This window comes from Chiloscyllium plagiosum, chromosome 10, assembly GCF_004010195.1.
Source record: "Chiloscyllium plagiosum isolate BGI_BamShark_2017 chromosome 10, ASM401019v2, whole genome shotgun sequence".
NCBI lineage: Eukaryota > Metazoa > Chordata > Chondrichthyes > Orectolobiformes > Hemiscylliidae > Chiloscyllium > Chiloscyllium plagiosum.
Genome location: NC_057719.1, coordinates 48,402,513 through 48,424,454, shown reverse-complemented (window position 1 = coordinate 48,424,454; position 21,942 = coordinate 48,402,513). Strand labels below are relative to the sequence as shown.

Below are 21,942 nucleotides of genomic sequence, written 5' to 3'. Positions count from 1 at the left end.
GGCATAGGTTTAGGGTGAGAGGGGAAAGATATAAAAGAGACCTAAGGGGCAACTTTTTCACGCAGAGGGTGGTACATGTATGGAATGAGCTGCCAGAGGATGTGGTGGAGGCTGGTACAATTGCAACATTTAAGAGGCATTTGGATGGGTATATGAATAGGAAGGGTTTGGAAGGATATGGGTCGGGTGTTGGCAGGTGGGACAAGATTGGGTTGGGATATCTGGTCGGCATGGACGAGTTGGACCGAAGGGTCTGTTTCCATGCTGTACATCTCTATGACTCTATCTACATTTATTCAAGTTGAATATAATTAATAGACAGTTGGATTATAATTAAAATGAGCAACTTCTCCCTATAGATGACAAAATGTCATCAAGCATTGCCAAACAACTGTACATATCTTGAATGACAGATTAAGTAAAGAGACTGTTATATCCCCAAAGGAAATTCATTTCAGCAGTTTCAAGATGGTTTTCTAATCAACCTGTTCAGAAAAATTATTACACACCCCTGGAGCTGGTGGGGCTTGAACTTGGGCCTCCTGGCTCAGACCATGCCACAAGAGAGTCCTAAATTAATTAAACCTACATTTCACCAGCTACTCTGGTAGAATTCTGGATTATTAGTCCAAAGGCATTACCATTCTGCCACCTTTAATCTTGAAAACACATGGCAGAAACTTGTTCATAATTTGTAAATTAAAATGTTCTCTTTCACTCAAAATGAATACTAATAAAGAAATAAATATAACCACTTGTAAGAATGAGGAATAATCCAACAAAACAGGGTGCGAATTGGGGTACATAGGGCAGAAGGAGGACATAATGTGACCCTGGTTGCTATGCATCCTATAGTCTCTCACACAACTGCCACCAATGTCTCAAGCAGTTCATCCAATATTGTGCTCAAACTGATTTTATGATCCAAAGTTTCTCAACAACTGCATTTTAAAATCCATTGTTCAGAAGCTTGGAAATGTTTCCCTCACCAGCCAGATTGGAAGGTGATCAGGCCTTTGGCACCAGGTCTTGGACAGGTGTGGAAAGGAAAAAGGGTTCAGAAAATACTGGGGAATGGGAGGTGGGGAAGACAGAAATAGGACACTGGTAACAATCAGGACAGGGAAGCACCAAATAGGAGGTAGACAAGACAGTTTGAGTTCATTTAACAGCTCATTGAGGTAATTATGATGCAACTCTCATGACTAGTTTAGAGGAAGTTTACCCTGTGAGTATTGTATGCTAAACTTGAATATAGTTGTTGGGTGCTGGAATTCAACAATGTACACTAATATAGAAATCTGCACTAACTTTAAAAAGTAATGCTGTAAAGACTTTTTTTAATTTCCTTTATTTTTGATTGTGGACTGAATTGGGAAATGGACTGCTTTTCAACAAAGGGCTGAGGATGGATTTACTGTACTTTTAAAAAGTAAGTTACTAAAACTCATTGCAAGTTGTGAATATGCTGCTGCTTTGTAAACAGCGGAGAAAGGCGTAAATAGAAAAAATGGCACCAAGGTGTGTATACAATGTCTTACGCAATAGCAAGCACAATATCATTTTAAAAATTCAAAAACTGTTTAGGTCCACTGAAAGGCAATATAAATGAGGGAACGGAAATTAGGCCAACAAGAAAACTCAAGTGGCACAAAATCTACTGTGATTCTAATAATGGTTATTCCAACCATTTCGTCACATACCTTGGAAGCCTGAGGAGTAGAAATAACATGCACCGTGCTGGGCTTGACTCCATTAGGTTTGGATCGTTTGTAAAGAGCAAATCTGCTTTTCCTGCGCCCTCTGTCTCCATTTGGAAGAGAACCATTGTATCTGTGAACAAAACAAAAGTTGCAGCAAATTTCCAATCTGAAATAATTGGGCCTTAATCTATCATTATAAATGTTTCTGATCAGTGTGTTTGCTTCAAAAACGCAGTATGGGGCCTTTAGTAATAGTAATTTGGCTTGCAAATTAGAAGATTTAAAATAAAAGACTTGAGACGTAACTTTTTTTTCCCACAGAGAGCTGTGCATGTATGGAACAAGCTGCTAAAGGAAGTGGTGGAGATGGGTACAATTACATCATTTAAAAGGCATCTGAGTGGGTATATGAATAGGAAGGGTTTAAGAGGGATATGAGCCAAATGCTGGCAAATGGGACTAGGTCAGATTGGAATGATTGGTCGGCACAGACAAGTTGGACCGTAGGGTCTGTTTCAGTGTTGTATAACTCTATGACTCTATGCACACACAACACAAATAGTTGCCAACAAATTGTTTGAGCAGCACAGAATAGAGTTGTGCATGGGACCACACAGGCACCCTAACACAGTTGACTCCACTGCAAATGCCTAAAAAATGGAAACTTCTATTAAACAATTCCTCTGCTTCTTTAGAAAAAAAAAGAAGCTCCAGTATATAGTGTCTTGCAATTATAGCATACCAACTAGAGCAGTTGGAGAACTTGCAAAGTCTTCACACTTGCAGCAAAAAATTCTAGCATACTACCCCTGTTGCTGTTACTCCTAATAGCTGATGCTTGAAGTGTAATCAAGTTTAAAAAGCAGATAGGTGGCAAATAACAATTGTGCCATTCAAACTGCAGGCAATGGCAATCCCAAATGACAGTCCAATCACCCGTCCTTGACATTTAACAGCATTATGAAGCCGAAGGACTGCTCAGCTGGATTAGCATTTAAATACAGCGACTACAGAAGCACTGGGGACTGGGAATTCTGCAACAAGTAATTCTGTTCCTGACTCCAAAAGGCTGCAAACAAGGCCCTGATCAACAGTGTGATGAATTCCACTTGCTTCGATGATTGGAGCTCCAAGAACATTTGAGAAACCCATCATCACCCAAGACAAAGCAGTCCACTTGATCAGGGACACATCCATCACCTCAAACATTCACTCCCTCTACTATCAAAACATTGAGGCTGCAGTGTAAACATCAACAAGATGCATTCAGAAACTTGCCAAGGCTGCTTCTACAAAAGATTCTCAAACCCATGATCTCTACCAACTCAACATGTGGACTGGAACAATTAAGAAGCAGGGGCCTCTCATGCCATTCACCATCCCATTATCCAGCAGGAAGGTCACTCAGGTTTCCCATTAGCCACTTTTTGAGCCTGCTGGGGAGGCAATCGATTGTAGAAATAGCAAATTGAAATCCGTAACAATTAGTAATCACTTAAGCGTTTTAATTGGTGGCAGATTGAAAAAGCCGCTCATCGATTTACTAGCCCAGAATGTATGTGGCAAGAAGAAGCTGAGTTTCTATACAGGGTCAGTTCACCCCAATATTTCTTCTGTCCACTGTTGATTCGCGCCAACTCCAGGCAAGGGTAAATCACTCCCTATGTCTGGTCACAATCACAGATATTTTGATTTATATTCCGTCAGTTTTTATGTGTTGTTGTTTAAAGCATTACACCTTGTAAGAGTAAGGCATACCTTAATATCTGCGCAAAGATATTTAAATTATAATTTAAGAAATATCAACAAATAACGTGGTCATCTGAGAAAACTAGTACTTTATAGCTTCTTCAGCGTCGCTGCTCTCTGGCTATTTTGAATAAAGTACTTTTTTTATAAAACTGAACAGTCTGTTGATGGCGATATAGATTTATAATGAGCTGTATCACAATGTAAAACATTTTTCAATATATTATTTCTTCATTTGAAAGTGTAATGCCTACTCATAAATGCTTATTTTGTGATGTAAATGCCATGACTTTATATAATATATATTTATTAATGTAGATTTGGGTTTCTGGATGTCTGAAACAAATAGTTAATTTTTGTAAGTGTTCCAGTAGTCATGGCGATATCTTTTAAAATAGCTTTTTTGGCCTGGCCTTAGAGTGAATAGATTTTATACACCACCAGTGGACTTCTGTTGAAATTACATTATTTTAAATACATATTTCAAATAAATAATGGGACCTCAAGATTTAGTAGAGATATCTGGAACTTGTTTTTTTGTAAAGCTTACAAGAAACACCCACAGCTTAGACAGGGAGATTTCTGACTTTCAGTTTTTACTACAAATGTAGCAGTCCTCTGAAGTCCTTGGAATGTACAGACTGATGTTCATATTGTAAAATAAGTTACTTTAGTGTGAGAATGATTTGGAGATGCTGGTGTTGGACTGGGGTGTACAAAGTTAAAAATCACACAACGCCAGGTTATAGTCCAACAGGTTTAATTGGAAGCACACTAGCTTTCGGAGCGCCACTCCTGATGAAGGAGCGGCGCTCCGAAAGCTAGTGTGCTTCCAATTAAACCTGTTGGACTATAACCTGGTGTCATGAGATTTTTAAACTTAGTGTGAGAAGATAGTGTTAGTCTTGGACTAGAAGTGCTGGGATAAAAGCCTGAAGGTAATTAAAGCTGAGTACATTTAAAGCAGGTGTACTCCAGGAAGAAGCTATCTGCAGTTCCAAATGATGTCACAACTGACGTGGACCTACTCAGGTGTTAGATTTGGAGGCTCCAGTGTGTGTATTGTACAGCAGGACTTGTATAGTTAATGGTAGGGCCCTGGGGAGTGTTGCCAAACAAAATGTCCTTGTAAGTGGAGTGTCAGGTAGACAGGATGGTGAAGGTGGTGTTTGGCACGCTTGTCTTCTTTGGTCAGTACACTGATCAAAGGAGTTGGTACGTCATATTATGCTGGCAAATGGGACTAGATTGAATTGGGATATCTGATCGACACAAATGAGTTGTACTGTCTGATTCCATAAATAACGTTTTGGGTACAATATCAGAAATATGTTTTGGGTACTATACAAAAGCTGGGGCTTTTTTCTTTTCAATTTAGAAAGGAATATTTTGGGATTAATGGCATTACACTTTTACAGTGTGTTTAAAAACCTTTGAGTTTGTACTGTAATTTGGTTTATTCTATTTTATATTCACATCATTTTTTAATAAACCTGTTTTATTGTTAAAAGAAAATCTGCAGCATTGCATGCAATGAAAGACTACTTCATTAAAGCTAAAATATGATTTATCAAGCCAGGTTCTATCTGGGATCTGACCTGTCTGATAATAAGATTAGCTGGGATCGCAACAACTTCCAATTAAAGGCATCGGTAATGCTCTGCTGTTAGCTTTTTCTAAATACTTTTCTCTCCGTTAAAGGCATGGTCAAGTTGGAACGAAGGGTCTGCTTCCATGCTGCACATCTACCTATCTCTATTACTCTATAAAGTTTAAAACTTAGGACACTTATTTGGAAGAAATAGTGATTTTCTTCCAAATGTTAGTTGCAGCACTAAGTTACAGTGTCAGAAGTCAATTTCAAACTATAGTTTAACCACATTCACCATTTATCATTTTCCTCATAATCTGGAAAATTAATTACATGTAATTTTAAAAAGGGATACACTTAAATGGTAGCTCAGCATGGCAAAAGTGAGGACTGCAGATGCTGGAAACCAGAGTTTAGATCAGAGTGGTCCTGGAAAAGCACAGCAGGTCAGGCAGCATCTGAGGAGCATGAAAATCAACGTTTCAGGCAAAAGCCCTTTATCAGGATTAGAGGTAGCTCATCATCTCTTTCAAAAACATGTAAAAATAACTTCTTAGATGTACACTGACAACTAAGTGAATGGGAGCAGCTATTCTATACGAAATCAAATGGCACGAACAATAAAACAAGTTCATCTGGTATGCACAGTATGCCAGGAGAAACAATGCAGCTCTTCAAATCATGCTATGCGTTTTTAAAAATCCGTTTAAACAATGAAACACAGGGATTTAGTTAAACAACTAAACAAAACTCTTGAACAAAACAGTACTTCATACGATAAAAGCATTTTAACTCTGCTCGCCATGTGGGAAATCCATTCAATCAAATGAAATACTGACTTTTACACCCTGTCTACAGTTGTCCATTAACTTCAATGGGGAATAAAACTGGATGCAGTATAGAACCAACATTGCCCCCAATCCTGACAGTTTCTCAACAGGCAGAATGGATTATTACTACCACAATTGAGGTGGGGTTTCAAAATCATAGTTTCACTTGATCCAAAGGGTTCCTATTCAGTGAATTAGGTTGTAATTAGCCCATGCATCAATGTTACAACACTTGAATATTATGTTAGATTTTGAATCCATATTCTTGGTTGCTAGACTCAAACTCAAAATTCGTTTAAATACCTGTGAAAATACTATACTCAATATCAGACATAGTCTTACAATAGACCTAAATAGTCATCACTCAATTGAAGTTATCAATATAACTCAAAAACATTCTATTTACCACTTAGTTCCCCACACACCTCCACATGCTAAGGTCTGGGAAAGAGAAATTCTGCACACTAGCATAATTACAAAGAAACTTGCATTTATAAATTATCTTTACAACAGCTAATGCTCCATTGTGCTTTAATTTACTCCATGCTTTTCCCTTCTGTCAGAGCATGGATCCATATAAACTAGCAATGATGAAAACATAGCTAATGCTTGACGTAAAAACGTCATACCTAATGCAAAGATTCAATAGGAACCATTTAGCCAGATCACCAGACTAGTAGTTCACTCACTTAAAAACTAAATTTCCTCTCAAACAATGCCTTTCTCATAAAAGATATTCCTTTAAAGTGGTCACTTCAGTAGAAGTGATCAAAAATATATTTTCATAATATTTAAACTCAAGTTAAAAATAAAACTAAAATTTTTTTAAAAGTATCCTTCCATTCTGAATTTTTTTTTAAAAATCACAACATTCTATTCCAATTTCATCAGTTCATTCACAGCCTGTGCCCACCATCAATTAGAATCAAGGCACCAAATTTTGGGCTCAGCAGCAAAGTGATGATGCTGCCTGACCTGCTGTGCTTTTCCAGCACCTCTCTGATCTGAACTCTGATTTCCAGCATCTGCAGTCCTCACTTTTGCCTAGCAAAGTGATGGTGTTCGCTGCTGACCTTAAAGAAAACTGTTCATAAAGATCTGACCATTTCTATGGTATGGAATTCACCTTTCCAAGCATTAATCTGAAACCAATTCAATGGGGACTCCCAGCATCCAGCAACAGCACCGTAAACAGGAGAACAAAGAGCTAATTTTTTTTTAAACAAAAAGCAGGAAATAAAGTGATCATTCTTCACTTTTAATTAGATTTTAACAGAGTATGGTTGAGACTTATACATAAGCTGAAGTTTATAAACGAACTCTAAAATTACAAGCAATAGAATTTACTAGAATGAAAAGATAACATTGTATTTGTGTAATAATGTAAGTTTTCATTGCCAGAGAGGTTATTCAAGAATGGGCATGACATAACACATTTACACCTTATGAAAAATATGTAACTTCTTTTAAGTGTTTCTACCATCATCAACATTATAGTGTAAAATGAAACGTTCTTGTCAATTCAGTGATTTGTAATTCATTAACATCTGTGTAAATTCCAACTGTACACACTAGGGCGAAATGTAAGATCATTGCCAGAAACTTCTAGATTTTCACTATCAGCTACACATCTCCAAACTCAGAATTTGCACAGGAGCGAGGATCACAAACAGCAAAGTTTGTTTTTCTTACTAGCACAAAATCTACAAAATAAGTCTTACAACAAAGGAGTTTACCCACTTAGCCCTTCATGCCTGAGCCAGCTCTTTTTCCATACCTGAAAGTATGTGTTTAGTTACCTTTTGAAATTTGCTAAGGGATCTGTTTTCACTATCCTTTAAAATAGGATTAAAAGTGGAAAGCCCCATGTGGAAAATAAATCTTATTCTTCTAATTCTTTTGTCAGTTATTTTTAATCTATGACCTCAGGCTACCAAAGGCTACCAAATTACTTGTCAGAGGAAGGAGTTTCTCCATACTTATTTAATTAAAGACCGCTTATGATTTTGAATGTCTCCACTGAATCTCATCAGGGTGCTCTTCTTTGCACCTCTCAGATGAATAAATTTGTACATTTGAAATTACACAATCCAATTCATATAGCAGAGGAGTTTTATTGCTATAGCACCAGGGGATATATAACTTGAATGTTTAGACTGCTGATTTTAAAGGATAACAAATTTGGTTACAAGAGAATAGCATTTTTGATTTAAATTCAATTTTGTATCCAAAGCAGACTTGCAAGTTGCAACATGAGTTAAGAATTTTAACTGCTTATCCTACTGTGAATTACCATAAACAATGAAGGGTGGATCAAGATCCACATTCTTTATTTAAATTATTAGGAGGGGACAAAAACTACATTTGTACTACTACTACATTTGTACTACAAATTACTTGTAAAGCTACATTTATTTATTTAATAGTAGAGAATTCCTAACACTATACTGAAAATGCAAAACTAAAAATGTGATTTTTGTATTCCACCTCAGGCTCGAAGCACAGGATAGCTATTTAACGGTAGAACAATGAACAAAGAGACATTTATGTTAGGACACCCATGAGAAGTTACAAAAGGAAATAAAATTAATACAATTATTTATATTACTAGTAGTTTTACTGCTATTTGAGACAGAGACACCTGGTGAAAGAGGTTAATGTAGAAAAAAAAACAAAATCAGATACATAACACTTCAGTAGAACCCTTCCTATAAAAGGCTAGATTACTAAGACATTAATTACTTTCCTTCCTCCACAAATGGATTTACACATGTTTGGAAAGTCAAGGATTGATTAAGAATAGTCAACGTGGCTTTGTGCATGCAAGTCATGTCTCACTAACTTGATTGAGTTTTTTGAAGAAGTAACAAGGAGAACTGATGAAGGCAAAGCAGTGGACGTGATCTATATGGACTTCAAAAAGGCATTCGATAAGATTCCACATGGTAGGCTGGTTAATAACGTTATATCACATGGAATACACGGAGAACTAGCCATTTGGATTCAGAACTGGCTCGAAGGTAGGAGACAGAGGAGGGTGGTAAAGATTTAAAAGAGACCTAAGGAGCAATGTTTTCATGCAGAGGGTGGTGCATGAATGGAATGAGCTGCCAAAGGACATGGTGGAGGCTGATACAATTATAACATTTAAAAGGCATCTGGATGGGTACATGAATAGGAAGGGTTTAGATGGATATGGGACAAATGCTGGCAAATAGGGATATCTGGTTGGCATGTTCAAGTTGGACCGAAAGGTCTGTCTCTATGCTGTACAGCTGTATGACACTGTGCTGAGCAGTCTCTTGAAAGTTTCAAAGTTTTCTTTCATTTCAGATGTCTTTTTTATTGTCCCATTCAAAGCAGATAATGTTAACTTCCAAATATTTTTTGAAAACTAATTATTGGGAATATCAGTCTAGGTAGTGCAGGAAGAGTACGTGGAGGTCTGGAGAGTAATAAGTCAAATGTCATAAAAGTCAAGTGAATATTCTTGGAATTTGCTTCATGCAATATGTTCTGTTAAGTCTTGACTGGTTGAAGGAATTCGCCTTTTTGGGTTTTAATGCACATTGTATATCTTGATGATCAGATTACATGACAAGTTGTAATTATATAACCACCCTTATGAAAGGTCATTCCACAGAAGCATTATCAGACAAAATTAACACCAAGTCAATGGAGACATTTACACAGGTGACCAAAAGTTAGGTTAATGAAGCAAGTATTTTCAAACCTATTTAAAGAGGAGGAACAGGGAGAGTGGAAGAAAGGCTAACGGATGAAAATAGGGCATACATTGCTTAAGTCATGACTGACGACAGATGTGAGAGACAGGCATGACGCTACAATTAGAGAAAAGCAGAGTTTCTAGCGGTTTGTAGAGCTGGAAGAGAATCAAGGTAGAAAGGGCCAAAGCCATGAAGGGGCTTGAGCACCAGGATGAGAATTTAAAAATTGAATCAATTGGAAATTAAGAGCCAATGTAGGTCTGTGAGTACAGAAGTGGTGTGAAGAGGACTTAATTCACAAGCAGAAGTTTAGATGACTATAAGTTTAAGGAGAAAGGTAAATGGAGGTTGGCCACAAATGCTTGGAAACTTTCTATTCATGCAAGTTATTTCAACTTTAAAGTATAAATCATTTTGGTGTTTTGGATGTGGAATCAATCCACCAAGGAGAAAATAATACCAACTAAAAAGTCCAATTAATTTATTAACCGGTAAACTGAAGCACCAGCTTTCCTGTTTAATTGTAGAATATATTCTTAGATATGTAGGGCAACCCCCGTATCCGCAGAATCGTTTTCCACGGTTTCAGTTACCCATGGTTTACTGCGGCCTGAACATATTACAAGGAATGTTCCAGAACCAGGGACAGGGGGCTGCTGGGAAGGTAAATTTCCCATTTAAATGAATGTGTTCACTCCTTTCCATGATAGATTTAGAAATGTACCCCCACTGGAATTGGAGGGGGGAGGGTGAGAACTACTGTACCAAGAATATGCCAAGTTGCTTCTCAACCATCAATATATCAGTATATATTGGAAATATCTTGGCATTCCTTCACTGTCGCTAGGTCAAAACTCTAGAATTCCCTCCCTATTAGCATTGTGAGTCAACGCATAGCAGGTGGACTGCAGCGGTTCAAGAAGGCCACCACCACCTTCTCAAGGGCAACTCGGGGCTGGCAATAAATGCTGGCCAACCAGCAACACCCACATCCATCAAAATGAATAATTTTTTGAAAAAAAAAACAAACCTCCAAATCTGCAAGGCTCAAACTGAATGAACAGCAATTAACACAACTTAAGTGGAAATAGAATTGTCTGGGGTAATGCAACAGACCAGCATGCCTCATAAACCAGAGGCTGTCCTTCACACATTCATACTATCATGAATGTATGAATATACAAAAGGGATAACATGTAAAGCCTCACCCTGTGCCACTGGTAGAATATGTATCAACTGGAGAGACCAAACAGTAAAAGCTAACAGATTCCTCGTGGGTTCAAGCCTTCCCGATGGCCACAGAAGGAGCACCAACAGCAAGGATCATACCCAGGGAAAGTTCCTACATTTCTTTAACAAAGCATCTTCCCAGCCTCTCCATTCGCTGCCCTGACTGGGCCAGTCAAGCCCCACAAAGTTCTTTCATTCAAGGTCTCAGCCAACTCCACTACAGTCACAGCAACAGCTCCACTTCCAGTGCAATGGCTCAGACTAAAAAGTTGTTTGCCATAGCTATAACAGATGGAACCTTTGATGATTCCAGATGCAAACCCTGATGCTGGGCGATTAACTAACTGATGGCCATGCAATTTCAGGACATTTCGATATGGCCATTGTGGTTTGCCTGCAACCTTCCGGACAGTGGACAGAACAACAGCCATGATTAGAGAAGTGCTTGAAAAGCACAGCAGATCAGGGAGCATCTGAAGAGCAGGGTAAAAACAAAAATTCGACGTTTCGGGCAAAAGCCCTTCATCAGGAATGGGAGCCTCAGGGTGGAGAGATAAATGGGAGGGGGAGGGGGATGGGGCTGGGGAGATGGTAGCTGAGAGTGCAATAGGTGAATGGAGGTGGGGGTGAAGGTGATAAGTCGGAGAGGAGGGTGGAGCAGATAGTTGGGAAGGAAAATTGATAGGTATGACAGGTCATGAGGATGGTGCTGAGCGAGAAGGTTGGAACTGGAGTAAGGTGGGGGGAGGGGAAATGAGGAAACTGGTGAAGTCCACATTGATGCCATGGGGTTGAACTGTCCTGAGGGGGAAGATGAGGTGTTCTTCCTCGAGGCATCAGGTGGTGAGGGAGTGGCTGTGGAGGAGGCCCAGGACCTGCATGTCTTACGCACCTGCTGTGGCAGGGGAAGGTGCTGGGAGGGGAGGGTAGGTTGTTGGGGGGGCATGGACTTGACTAGGTAGTCGCAGAGGGAATGATCATTGTGGAAAGCGGTTAGGGATGGGGAGTGGAATACATCCTGGTGATGGGGTCCGTTTGGAGGTGGCGGAAATGTTGGCAGATGATGTGATTTATTGGTGGGGTGAAAGGTGAGGACCATGGGGGGTTCTATCCTTGTTGCGGTTAGAGGGGTGGGGTTCAAGGGCAGAGGTGCGGGACATGGATGAGATGCATTGGACGGCATCTTCAACCACATGGGAGGGGAGATTCCAGTCTTTAAAGGAGGAGGCCATCTGGTGTGTTCTGTGGTGGAATTGGTCCTCCTGAGAGCAGATGCGGCGGTGGCGAAGAAGTTGGGAATAAGGGATAGCATTTTTGCAGGAGGTAGGATGGGAGGAGGTATAATCCAGGTAGCTGTGGGAGTCAGTGGGTTTGTAAAAAACGTCAGTGTTGAGTCAGTCATCGTTGATGGAGATGCAGAGTCCAGGAAGCGGAGGGAGGTGTCAGAGATTTTGAGATATTCAGGTGAACTTTAAGTCGGTGTGGAATGTGGTAAAGTTGATGAACTGTACAACCTCTTCGTGGGAGCAAGAGGTGGCGCCAATGCAGTCATCAATGTAGCGGAGGAAAAGATGGGGACTGGTGCTGGTGTAACTCCGGAAGATGAGTCTGTTCTACATAGCCGACAAAGAAACAGGAATAGCTGGTGTCCATTCAGGTACCCATAGCTACCCCTTTCGTCAGGTGGAAGTGGGAGGATTCAAAGGAGAAATTGTTGAAGGTGAGGACCAGTTCAGCCAAACGAATGAGTGTGTCAGTGGAAGAGTACTGGTGGGTACATCGGGAGAGGAAGGAACAGAGGTCTCAGAGGCCCTGGTCATGGCAGATGGAGGTGTAGAGGGACTGGATATCCATGGTGAAGATGAGGTGTTGGGGGCCAGGGAAACAATGGTTTTGGAGGAGGTGGAGGGCATGGGTGGTTTCCCAAACGTATGTGGGGAGTTCCTGGACTGGGGTGATAGGACAGTCTCGAGATAGGTGGAGATGAATTCGTTGGGGCAGGAGCAGACTAAGACGATGGGTCAGCCAGGACAGATAGGCTTGTGGATTTTGGGTAGGAGATAGAATCGGGTGGTGCAGGGTTCCCGAACTATGAGGTTGGAAGCTGTGGGTGGGAGATCCCCTGAGGTGATGAGGTTGTGGATGGTCTGGGAGATGATAGTTTGGTGATGGGGGGTGAGGTCATGGTTAGGGGGCGTTAGGAGGAGGTGTCTTCAAGTTGGCGCCTAGCTTCGGCAGTGTAGAGGACAGTGTGCCAAACTATCACTGCACTCCCTTTGTCCGCTGGTTTGATGGTGAAGTTGGGGTTGCAGCAGAGGGAGTGGAGGGCTGTGTGTTGTGAGGGTGAGAGTGGGGGGGGGGGGGGGGGGGGGGGGGGTGGACAGGTTGAGGCACTCTGTGACTGGTCCTCACCCTCAACAATTACTCCTTTGAATCCTCCCACTTCTTTCAGACGAAAGGGGCATCTGCATGGGCCCCAGTTTTGCCTGTCCCTCCATCGGCTATGTAGAACAGTCCATCTTCCAGAGTTACACCGGCACTTCTCCCCACTTATTCCTCCGCTACATTGATGACTGGATCGGTACCATCTCGTGCTCCCACAAGGAGGTTGAACAGTTCATCAACTTCACCAACAAATTCCACCCTGACCTTAAATTCACCTGGACCATCTCTGACACTTCCCTCCCCTTCCTGGACCTCTCAATCGTCATCAACGATGACCAACTCAACACTGACGTTTTTTTACAAACCCCACCGACTTCCACAGTTACCTGGATTACATCTCCTCCTACCCTACCTCCTGCAAAATTGCTATCCCGTATTCCCAACTTCTCCGCCTCCACCGCATCTGCTTCCAGGAGGACGAGTCCTACCACAGAACATACCAAATGGCTTCCTCCTTTAAAGACCGGAACCTCCCCTCCCATGTGGTTGAAGATGCCTGCAAACGCATCTCATCCATGTCCCGCACTTCCGCCCTCGAACCCCACCCCTCCAACTGCAACAAGGACAGAACCCCCATGGTCTTCACCTTCCAATCCACCAACCTCCGCATAAATCACATCATCTGCCAACATTTCCGCCACCTCCAAACGGACCCCACCACCAGGAATATACTTGTCATTTATTGTATCTGTTGCTTCCGATGCGGTCTCCTCTACATTGGGGAGACGAGATGCCTTCTCGCAGAGTGCTTCAGAGAACATCTCTGGGACACTCGCACCAATCAACACCGCCCGTGGCGAATATTTCACCTCTCCCTCCCACTCTCCCGAGGACATGCAAGTTCTGGGCCTCCTCCTCTGCCACTCCCTCACCACCCTATGCCTCATCTTCCGCCTCGGGTCCCTTCAACCCCATGGCATCAATGTGGATTTCACCAGTTTCCTCATTTCCCCTACCCCCATCTTACCCCAGTTCCAACCTTCCAGCTCAGCACCATCCTCCTGATCTGTCCCACCTGTCAATCTACTGTCCCACCTATCCGCTCCACCCTCCTCTCTGACACATCACCCACTGCACTCTCAGATACCTTCTCCCCAGCTCCAGCCCCACACACACACACCCCTCCCTTCCACTTTATCTCTCCGTCCCTGAGGCTCCGAGCCTCATTCCTGATGAAGGGTTTTTGCCTGAAACATCGATTTTTCCTGCTCCTCAGACACTGCCTGACCTGTTGTGCTTTTCCAGCACCACTCTAATCTTGACTCTGATCTCCAGCATCTGCAGTACCCACGTCTATCTAGAATCACAGCCATGTCTGTTAAATTCAGTCCATTAGTCAAATGACCAAAAGCTTAGTCAAAGAATTAGGTTTTAGAGAACATTCTAAAAGAGGAAAGCAAAGTCAGAGCCATGGCAATTAAGGTACAGATACCAACTGTAGAAGAGCCCAGAATTAAATAAACACAGATCTAAGGATTGTGGGGTTCAAGATTACACAGATAGGGAGGAACAAGGCCATGAATATAAAAACATGAATGATTATTTTAAAATAAAGACACCACATTACCACGAATCAACAAAATTTGGCGAATAGAGTGGTGAGAAGTGACTTTATGCAAGTTAAGACGCAGACAATAAAGTTTTAAGTAATCTCACGTTTATAGGGAATAGAATGTGACAGCTTCCTGTGATTTGCTCTCACATCCTAATTTCTGGGCCAGAGTTGCTATGGCTATGGGATGCTATTAGGCAGAAACTGTGTAGCATAAATTGGGAACAGAAGTTCTCAGGGAAATGCATGACAAAAGTGTGGAGGCTGTTTAGGGAGCACTTGCTACAAGTGCTAGATAGGTTTGTCCCACTGAGGCAAGGAAGGGATGGGAGGGTGAAGGAACCATGGATGACAAAGAGATATGAAACATCTAGTCAAGAGGGAGAAGGAAGCTTACTTAAGGTTGAGGAAACAAGGATCAGACACAGCTGTGGAGGGTTACAAGGTAGCCAGGAAAGAACTGAAGAATGGATTTAGGAGAGCTGGAAGGGGCATGAAAAAGGCTTGGCAGAACCCCAAAGCATTCTACACTTATGTGAGGAACAAGAGAATGGCTAGAGTGAGGGTAGGGTTGATCAGGGATAGTGGAGGGAGATAAGGGTGGCCCTTAATGAATACTTTGCTTCATTATTCACTAGTGAGAGGGACCTTGTCGATTGTGAGGACAGATGTGAAGCAGGCTAATATGCTCGAACAGGTTGACATTACGAAGGATGTGCTGGAAATTTTGAAAAACATGAGGCTGGATGTTTTTCAGCCTGGGCCAGATGGGATATATCCAAGGGTACTATGGGAAACGAGGCAAAAGATTGCTATGCCTTTGGCGCCGACCTTTGCATCCTCTCTGTCCACTAGAGTACTACCAGATGATTGGAGGATCGCAAATATTATTCCCTTGTTCAAGAAAGGGAATAGATATAACCCTAGGAATTATAGACCTGTCAGTCTTACATCGGTAGTGGGCAAATTATCGGAAAGGATTCTGAGAGATAAGATTTATGATTGATCAGAAAAGCATAGTTTGATTAGAGATAGTCAGCATGGCTTTGAGGGGGACAGGTCATGTTGCACAAACCTTACTGAATTCTTTGAAGATGTGACAAAACACATTGATGAAGGTCGAGCAGTGGATGTGATGTATGTGGATTTTAGGTAGATTTGTGGGCAGCACGGTGGCACAGTGGTTAGCACTGCTGCCTCACAGCGCCAGAGACCCGGGTTCAATACCCGTCTCAGGCGACTGACTGTGTGGAGTTTGCACGTTCTCCCCGTGTCTGCGTGGGTTTCCTCCGGGTGCTCCAGTTTCCTCCCACAGTCCAAAGATGTGCAGGTCAGGTGAATTGGCCATGCTAAATTGCCCGTAGTGTTAGGTAAGGGGTAAATGTAGGGGTATGGGTGGGTTGCGCTTCGGCGGGGCGGTGTGGACTTGTTGGGCCGAAGGGCCTGTTTCCACACTGTAAGTAATCTAATCTAAACAATGACTGCAGATGCTGGAAACCAGATTCTGGAATAGAGTGGTGCTGGAAAAGCACAGCAGTTCAGGCAGCATCCGAGGAGCAGGAAAATCAACGTTTCGGGAAAAAGCCCTTTATCAGGAAAAGCAAGGTGTTAGATAAGGTTCCCCATGGTAGGCTCATTCAGAAAATAAGGAGGCATGGGATACAGGGGAATTTGGCTGTCTTTATATAGAATTAGCTGTTTACAGATGATACAAAGGTTGGTGGAGTTGTGGATAGTATGGAAGGCTGTTGTCGGTTGCGACGGGACATTGACAGGATACAGAACTGGGCTGAGAAGTGGTACATGGAGTTCAATCTGGAAAAGTGTGAAGTGAGTAATGGAAGGTCAAATTTGAATGCAGATTACAGGGTTAAAGGCAGGATTCTTTGTACCGAGGGATCTTGGGGTCCATGTTCATAGATCCCTCAAAGTTGCCACCCAAGTTGATAGGGTTGTTAAGAAGGCATATGGTGTGTTGGCTTTCATTAGCTGGAGGATTGAGTTTAAGAACCGCGAGGTTATGCTGCAGCTCCATAGAGCCTTGGTTAGACTACACTTGGAAAAAATTGTGTTCAGTTCTGGTCACCTCATTACAGGAAGGACGAGGAAATTTTAGATAGGGTGCAGACAAAATTTACCAGGATGCTGCCTGAACTGGAGGGCATGTCTTATGAAGAAAGGTTGAGGCAGCTAAGGCTTTTCTCACTGGATGAAGAAGGATGAGAGGTGACTTGATAGAGGTGTACAAGATGATGAGAGGCATAGATAGATTGGATAGCCAGAGACATTTTTCCCAGACGGTATAATTTTAAGGTGATTGGAGGAAGGTTGAGGAGAGATGTCAGATAGGCTGTTTACATAGAGATTGGTGGGTGTGTGGAATGCACTGCCAGTGGTGGGAGTAGAATCAAATATATTAGGGACATTTAAGTGATTCTTGGATAGGCAGATGGATGACAGTAAAATGAAGGGTATGTAGGTTAGTTTGATCTTAGAGTAGGATAAAAGGTCGGGCCAACATCAAGGGCCAGGTCTATACTGTTCTATGTTCTATGGCTATCAAGTCCCATCTCATGACTGATGGCCACAAGAGGTGCACTCATATGCGATCTCCAGAGGACATGACCTGGCTCTGTATGATATCATGGCTAGGAGAAAGTAAGGACTGCAGATGCTGGTGTATCAGAGTCAAGACTGAGGGGCTAGAAAATCACAGCAGGCCAGCCAGTATCCGAGGAGCAGGAGAATCAATGTTTCGGGCATGAGCCTTTAATCAGGAATGATGGGCTTATGAAGGGCTTATGTCTGAAATGTCGGTTCTCCTGCTCCTCGGATGATTTCATGGCTGTTGCAGAAATAGGTCTTAAAGAGGACAGAATTAGCTCAATGGTCCTGGTTGGAATTTTCAGGCATGATAGATAGGGGATAACAATTTTGGACAAAGAAACAATTACAGTTATTAGAAGAGACAATGTGTTAGATGAGGCCATAAGGAACTGCTGGGAGTGTATGATAGATGCCTGAACAGTCAAAGAGATAGAAGAGCAAAAAAATGTACGCAATTTTCAAATAAAAAATAAAGAATAGGATACTGATAGAAGATTTTAACCATCCTAATATTAATTGGGTTAGTTTTGGTCTGTAGGAATTGAGTTACATTATGTAGGAAGCCCAGCAAGAGAGAGCATAGGCTCATACTTAGTTTTAGGTGGAATAAGAGGCAATTGGAGCACATGTTGATGGTAATGATCATAAGTCAGTTAGTGTTAATATAATTATCAAAATGGACAAAGACAGAATAATTTGGATGTGAGCATTGTTAAAAACCACACAACACCAAGTTATAGTCCAGCAGGTTTATTTGGAAGTACTAGCTTTTGGAGCACCGCCCCTTCATCAGGTGGTTCTCCACCTGGTGAAGGAGCAGCGCTCTGAAAACTAGTGCTTCCAAATAAACCTGTTGGACTATTACCTGGTGTTGTATAATTTTTAACTTTTTCCACCCCAGTCCAACACAGGCACCTCCAAGTCGATGTGAACATAGGAGGTATAGTTAGTTAAGTTTGCAAATGACACTAAAATTCAAACTGTAGTGGACAGCAAAGAAGGTTACCTCAAAGTACGATGGGATCTTGATCAGATGGGCCAATGGGCTAAGGAGTGGCAGATGGGAGTTTAATTTAGGTAAATGTGAGGTGCTGCATTTTGGAAAGGCAAATCAGAGCAGGACTTATACACTTAATGGTAAGGTCTTGGAGGTTGCTGAGCAAAGAGACCTTGAAGTGCAAGTTTATATTTCCTTGCAAGTGGAGTGACAAGTAGATAAGATAGTGAAGGCTGTATTTGGTATGCTTTCCTTTACTGGACAGAGCATTGAGTATACAAGTTGGGAGGTCATGTTGCAGCTGTACAGGACATTGGTTAGGAATTTGCAGTATTGGAAATTTGGAATATTGCATGCAATTCTGGTCTCCCTCCTATCGGAAGGATGTTGTGAATTTTGAACAGGTTGCCAGAGTTGGAGGATTTGAGCTACAGAGAGAGGCTGAATACGCTGGGGCTGTTTTCCCTGGCGCGTCAGAGGCTGAGGGGTGACCTTATAGAGGCTTATAAAATCATGAGGGGCAAGGATAGGGTAAATAGACAAGGTATTTTCCCTGAAGTGGTGAAGTCCAGAACAAGAGAGCATAGGTTTAGGGTAAGAGGGGAAAAACTTAAAATGGACCGAAGGAGCAATTTTTTCACGCAGAGGACTGTGTGTGTATGGAATGCACTGCCAGAGGAAGTAGTGGAAGCTGGTACATTGATACAACATTTAAAAGGCATCTGGGATGGGTATATGAACAGGAAGGATTTAGAGGGATATGGACCAAGTGCTAGAAAATAGGACTAGATAAGGTTAGGATATCTGGTCAGCATGGACGAGTTGGACCGAAGGATTTGTTTCCATGCTGTACATCTCTATGACTAAGTTGAAGACCAATTTCACTAAGCTGTAAAGTGATTTAGCAAAAGTGGACTGTACTTGAAGGTAACATTGAATGCCTTCCATTGCTCTGACAAAGAGTTTGGAATAAACATGTTGCCATGGAGAGAGGTGGGACAGCCAAGTTTATAGCACCCTGGGTGTAAAGGAATTTACAAGGTTCGATAAGGTAGAAAAAGAAAGCTGATGTTCAACTGTGAGAACTCAATACTACAGAAAGCCAAAAGGATAGAAAGCAGAGGGATAAAATCAAAAATGAACTGAAGACATGAAAGAATATTAGCAAAAAAAAAACAAAGGTGAACCCAAAGATATCTAATCAAAACATTTATATTAGAGGAGGACTAAGAAAAGGATAGGATAATTATTTGAGGAAGTTACATGGAGGTTTGACGATGATAGTGCTGTTTATCTGGTCTACATGGAATTTAGTAAGTCTTTCAACAAATTTCCACATGGCAGACGGTTTTTTAAAAAAAAGCCAATGGGATCCAGCAAGCTCGATTAAAATTGAGTAATTGCTGATGGGTCTCTTTGTAACTGGGAGGGCATTTTCAGGAGGGTTCCACAGGGTTCAGGACTACATCAACATTTTTGTTGGATTTACATCTAATTAAACAACTTGGATGTAAAGATACAGGGTGTGATATAGAAGTTTTCAGACAACACAAAACTTGGGCATGTGGTTGATAGTGAGGAGGATAGTTGTAGATTGTAGGAATATATCAATCATCTGGTACGATAAGCAGAAACATGGCAAATGAAATTCAACCTGAAGAAGTGGTGGTGAAGAAGGGCCTTGTCTGTTTACCCTATCTGAGATTTTGCATCAGACGAGATAAAAGGAATACACAATTAACACAAGAATACTAATAGGTGTCGAGGTGGTAAGGAACCTTGAGCGTCCACAGATCTCTGAAGCTAACAGGACAGGTCAATATGGTGGTTAAGGTGGCATATGGAATTTGTTCCTTTATTAACAGTGGTCATAAAGTCATAGAGATATATAGCACAGAAACAGACCCTTTGGTCCAACTCATCCATGGTGACCAGATATTCTAAATTAATCTACACCCATTTGCCAGCATTTGATCCATATCTCTCTGAACCCTTCCTATTCATATAACCATCCAGATGCCTACTAAATGTTATAATTATACCAGTCTCCACCACTTCCTCGGCAGGTCATTCCATACACACACCAGCTTTTGTGTGTAAACATTGCCCCTAAGGTCCCTTTGAAATCTTTCCATGCTCACTTAAACCTATGCCTTCTGATTTTGGACGCCCCTACCCTGTTTACTCTATCCAAGATTTTATAAACCTCTATAAAGTCACCCCTCAGCCTCCGTGGGTATTGGCAGGTCAGTTGGGAAATAAATAGGGAGAAGTCAGTAGAAATTAGAAACTCTATGTCAAGAAAAAAAGTCCAATTCCCTGATAAAGTTTTGAATGGCAATGGAGAATCTCACAAGTAAGCCATGAGAGGCCGATTTTGATTGCTATGTAATTGCATTCATTGAAATACATTTTACCATTCTCCCACCTGTCAAATGGAAAGAAGATGGCAAAAAGTTTCAACATTTAAGTCAGAATGGGTACCTGTTGACTCCAGCTCAACCCTTGCTCTTCTGGACTTCCATTGTGGATACTAGTCACCAAAATGTCAGAGTCACTCCAAACCAACGACATCCCCCATCCACAGACATTGGCATCAGACTTGTAGCATCCTCACTGCACCTTCATGACACATTTCAGACTCACTTACAATGTAGCCTGCATCTCAAAGTTATATTTTGGAGCAGACAGGCACTGGTCATTGTAATGCTGCCACCCAGGACACACTGTCCTCAGGGACAGGCACCCACCTCATACAGACATGGGTAAGAAAGGGACAGAACTGGCAACTCAACATTCTGGGGTATAGGTTCTTCAGGCAAGAAAAGGGTGGATGTGAAAAAGATGGTGGTGTTTCATTACAAATTAAGGAGTCGGTTACTGCAGTAAGGAGTGACAAAATCTGCAAATGAATGGAGGGATAGAGCCTAGGATAAAAAGGGGACAGTCTCATTGTTTGGGGGTCTATAATACACTCCTTGCAATCAGCAGATCGAGGAGGAGAGATTATGCAGACAATTCACTAAGGTATCTAACAATAATAGTAATTATATTAGGTGATTTCAATTTCCCGAACACTAATTGAGACAGTCATAGTGTACAAGTTTTAGAGGTTTCAAATTCTTTGAAATGTATTCAAGAAACTATTTTATATCAACATGCAAAGGGTCTGATAAGGGACTGTGCAGGGCTGGACCAAATCCTGGTAAACAAAGCTAGACAGGTAGTCGAGGTGGTAGTTGGGAGTATGTAATTGGTAACAACTACAATACAGTACGATTTAAGTTTGTCATAGAAAAGGAAAGAGACGTTCTGTAAAAATCGGGTTTTGGATTAAGGGAAGGCAGATTTTATTAAATTATAGCAGGAACTGGCCAGAGTAGACTGAGAATAGCTATTTGTGGGGCAATCTACAGTAGAATAGAGAGAGACTCAAAAAGGAAGCGGAGAGAGTACACTTTAGGGTAACACGTAGGAGCAACAAGCCCAAAGAGACCTAGATGTCTAGAA

The 21,942-nt window shown here is 41.6% G+C and overlaps 1 protein-coding gene across 2 annotated transcripts in view; it reads right to left on the bottom strand.

Annotated features, from left to right (window-relative positions):
• Nucleotides 1-21,942, bottom strand: part of LOC122553627 (E3 ubiquitin-protein ligase pellino homolog 2) — a 247,120-nt gene that overhangs the window by 106,103 nt on the left and 119,075 nt on the right. For both annotated transcript variants that reach the window (XM_043697730.1, XM_043697729.1), the window contains exon 3: nucleotides 1,704-1,833. In XM_043697730.1, coding sequence (XP_043553665.1) covers nucleotides 1,704-1,833 — 130 coding nt within the window. The remainder of the gene's footprint in view (nucleotides 1-1,703; nucleotides 1,834-21,942) is intronic.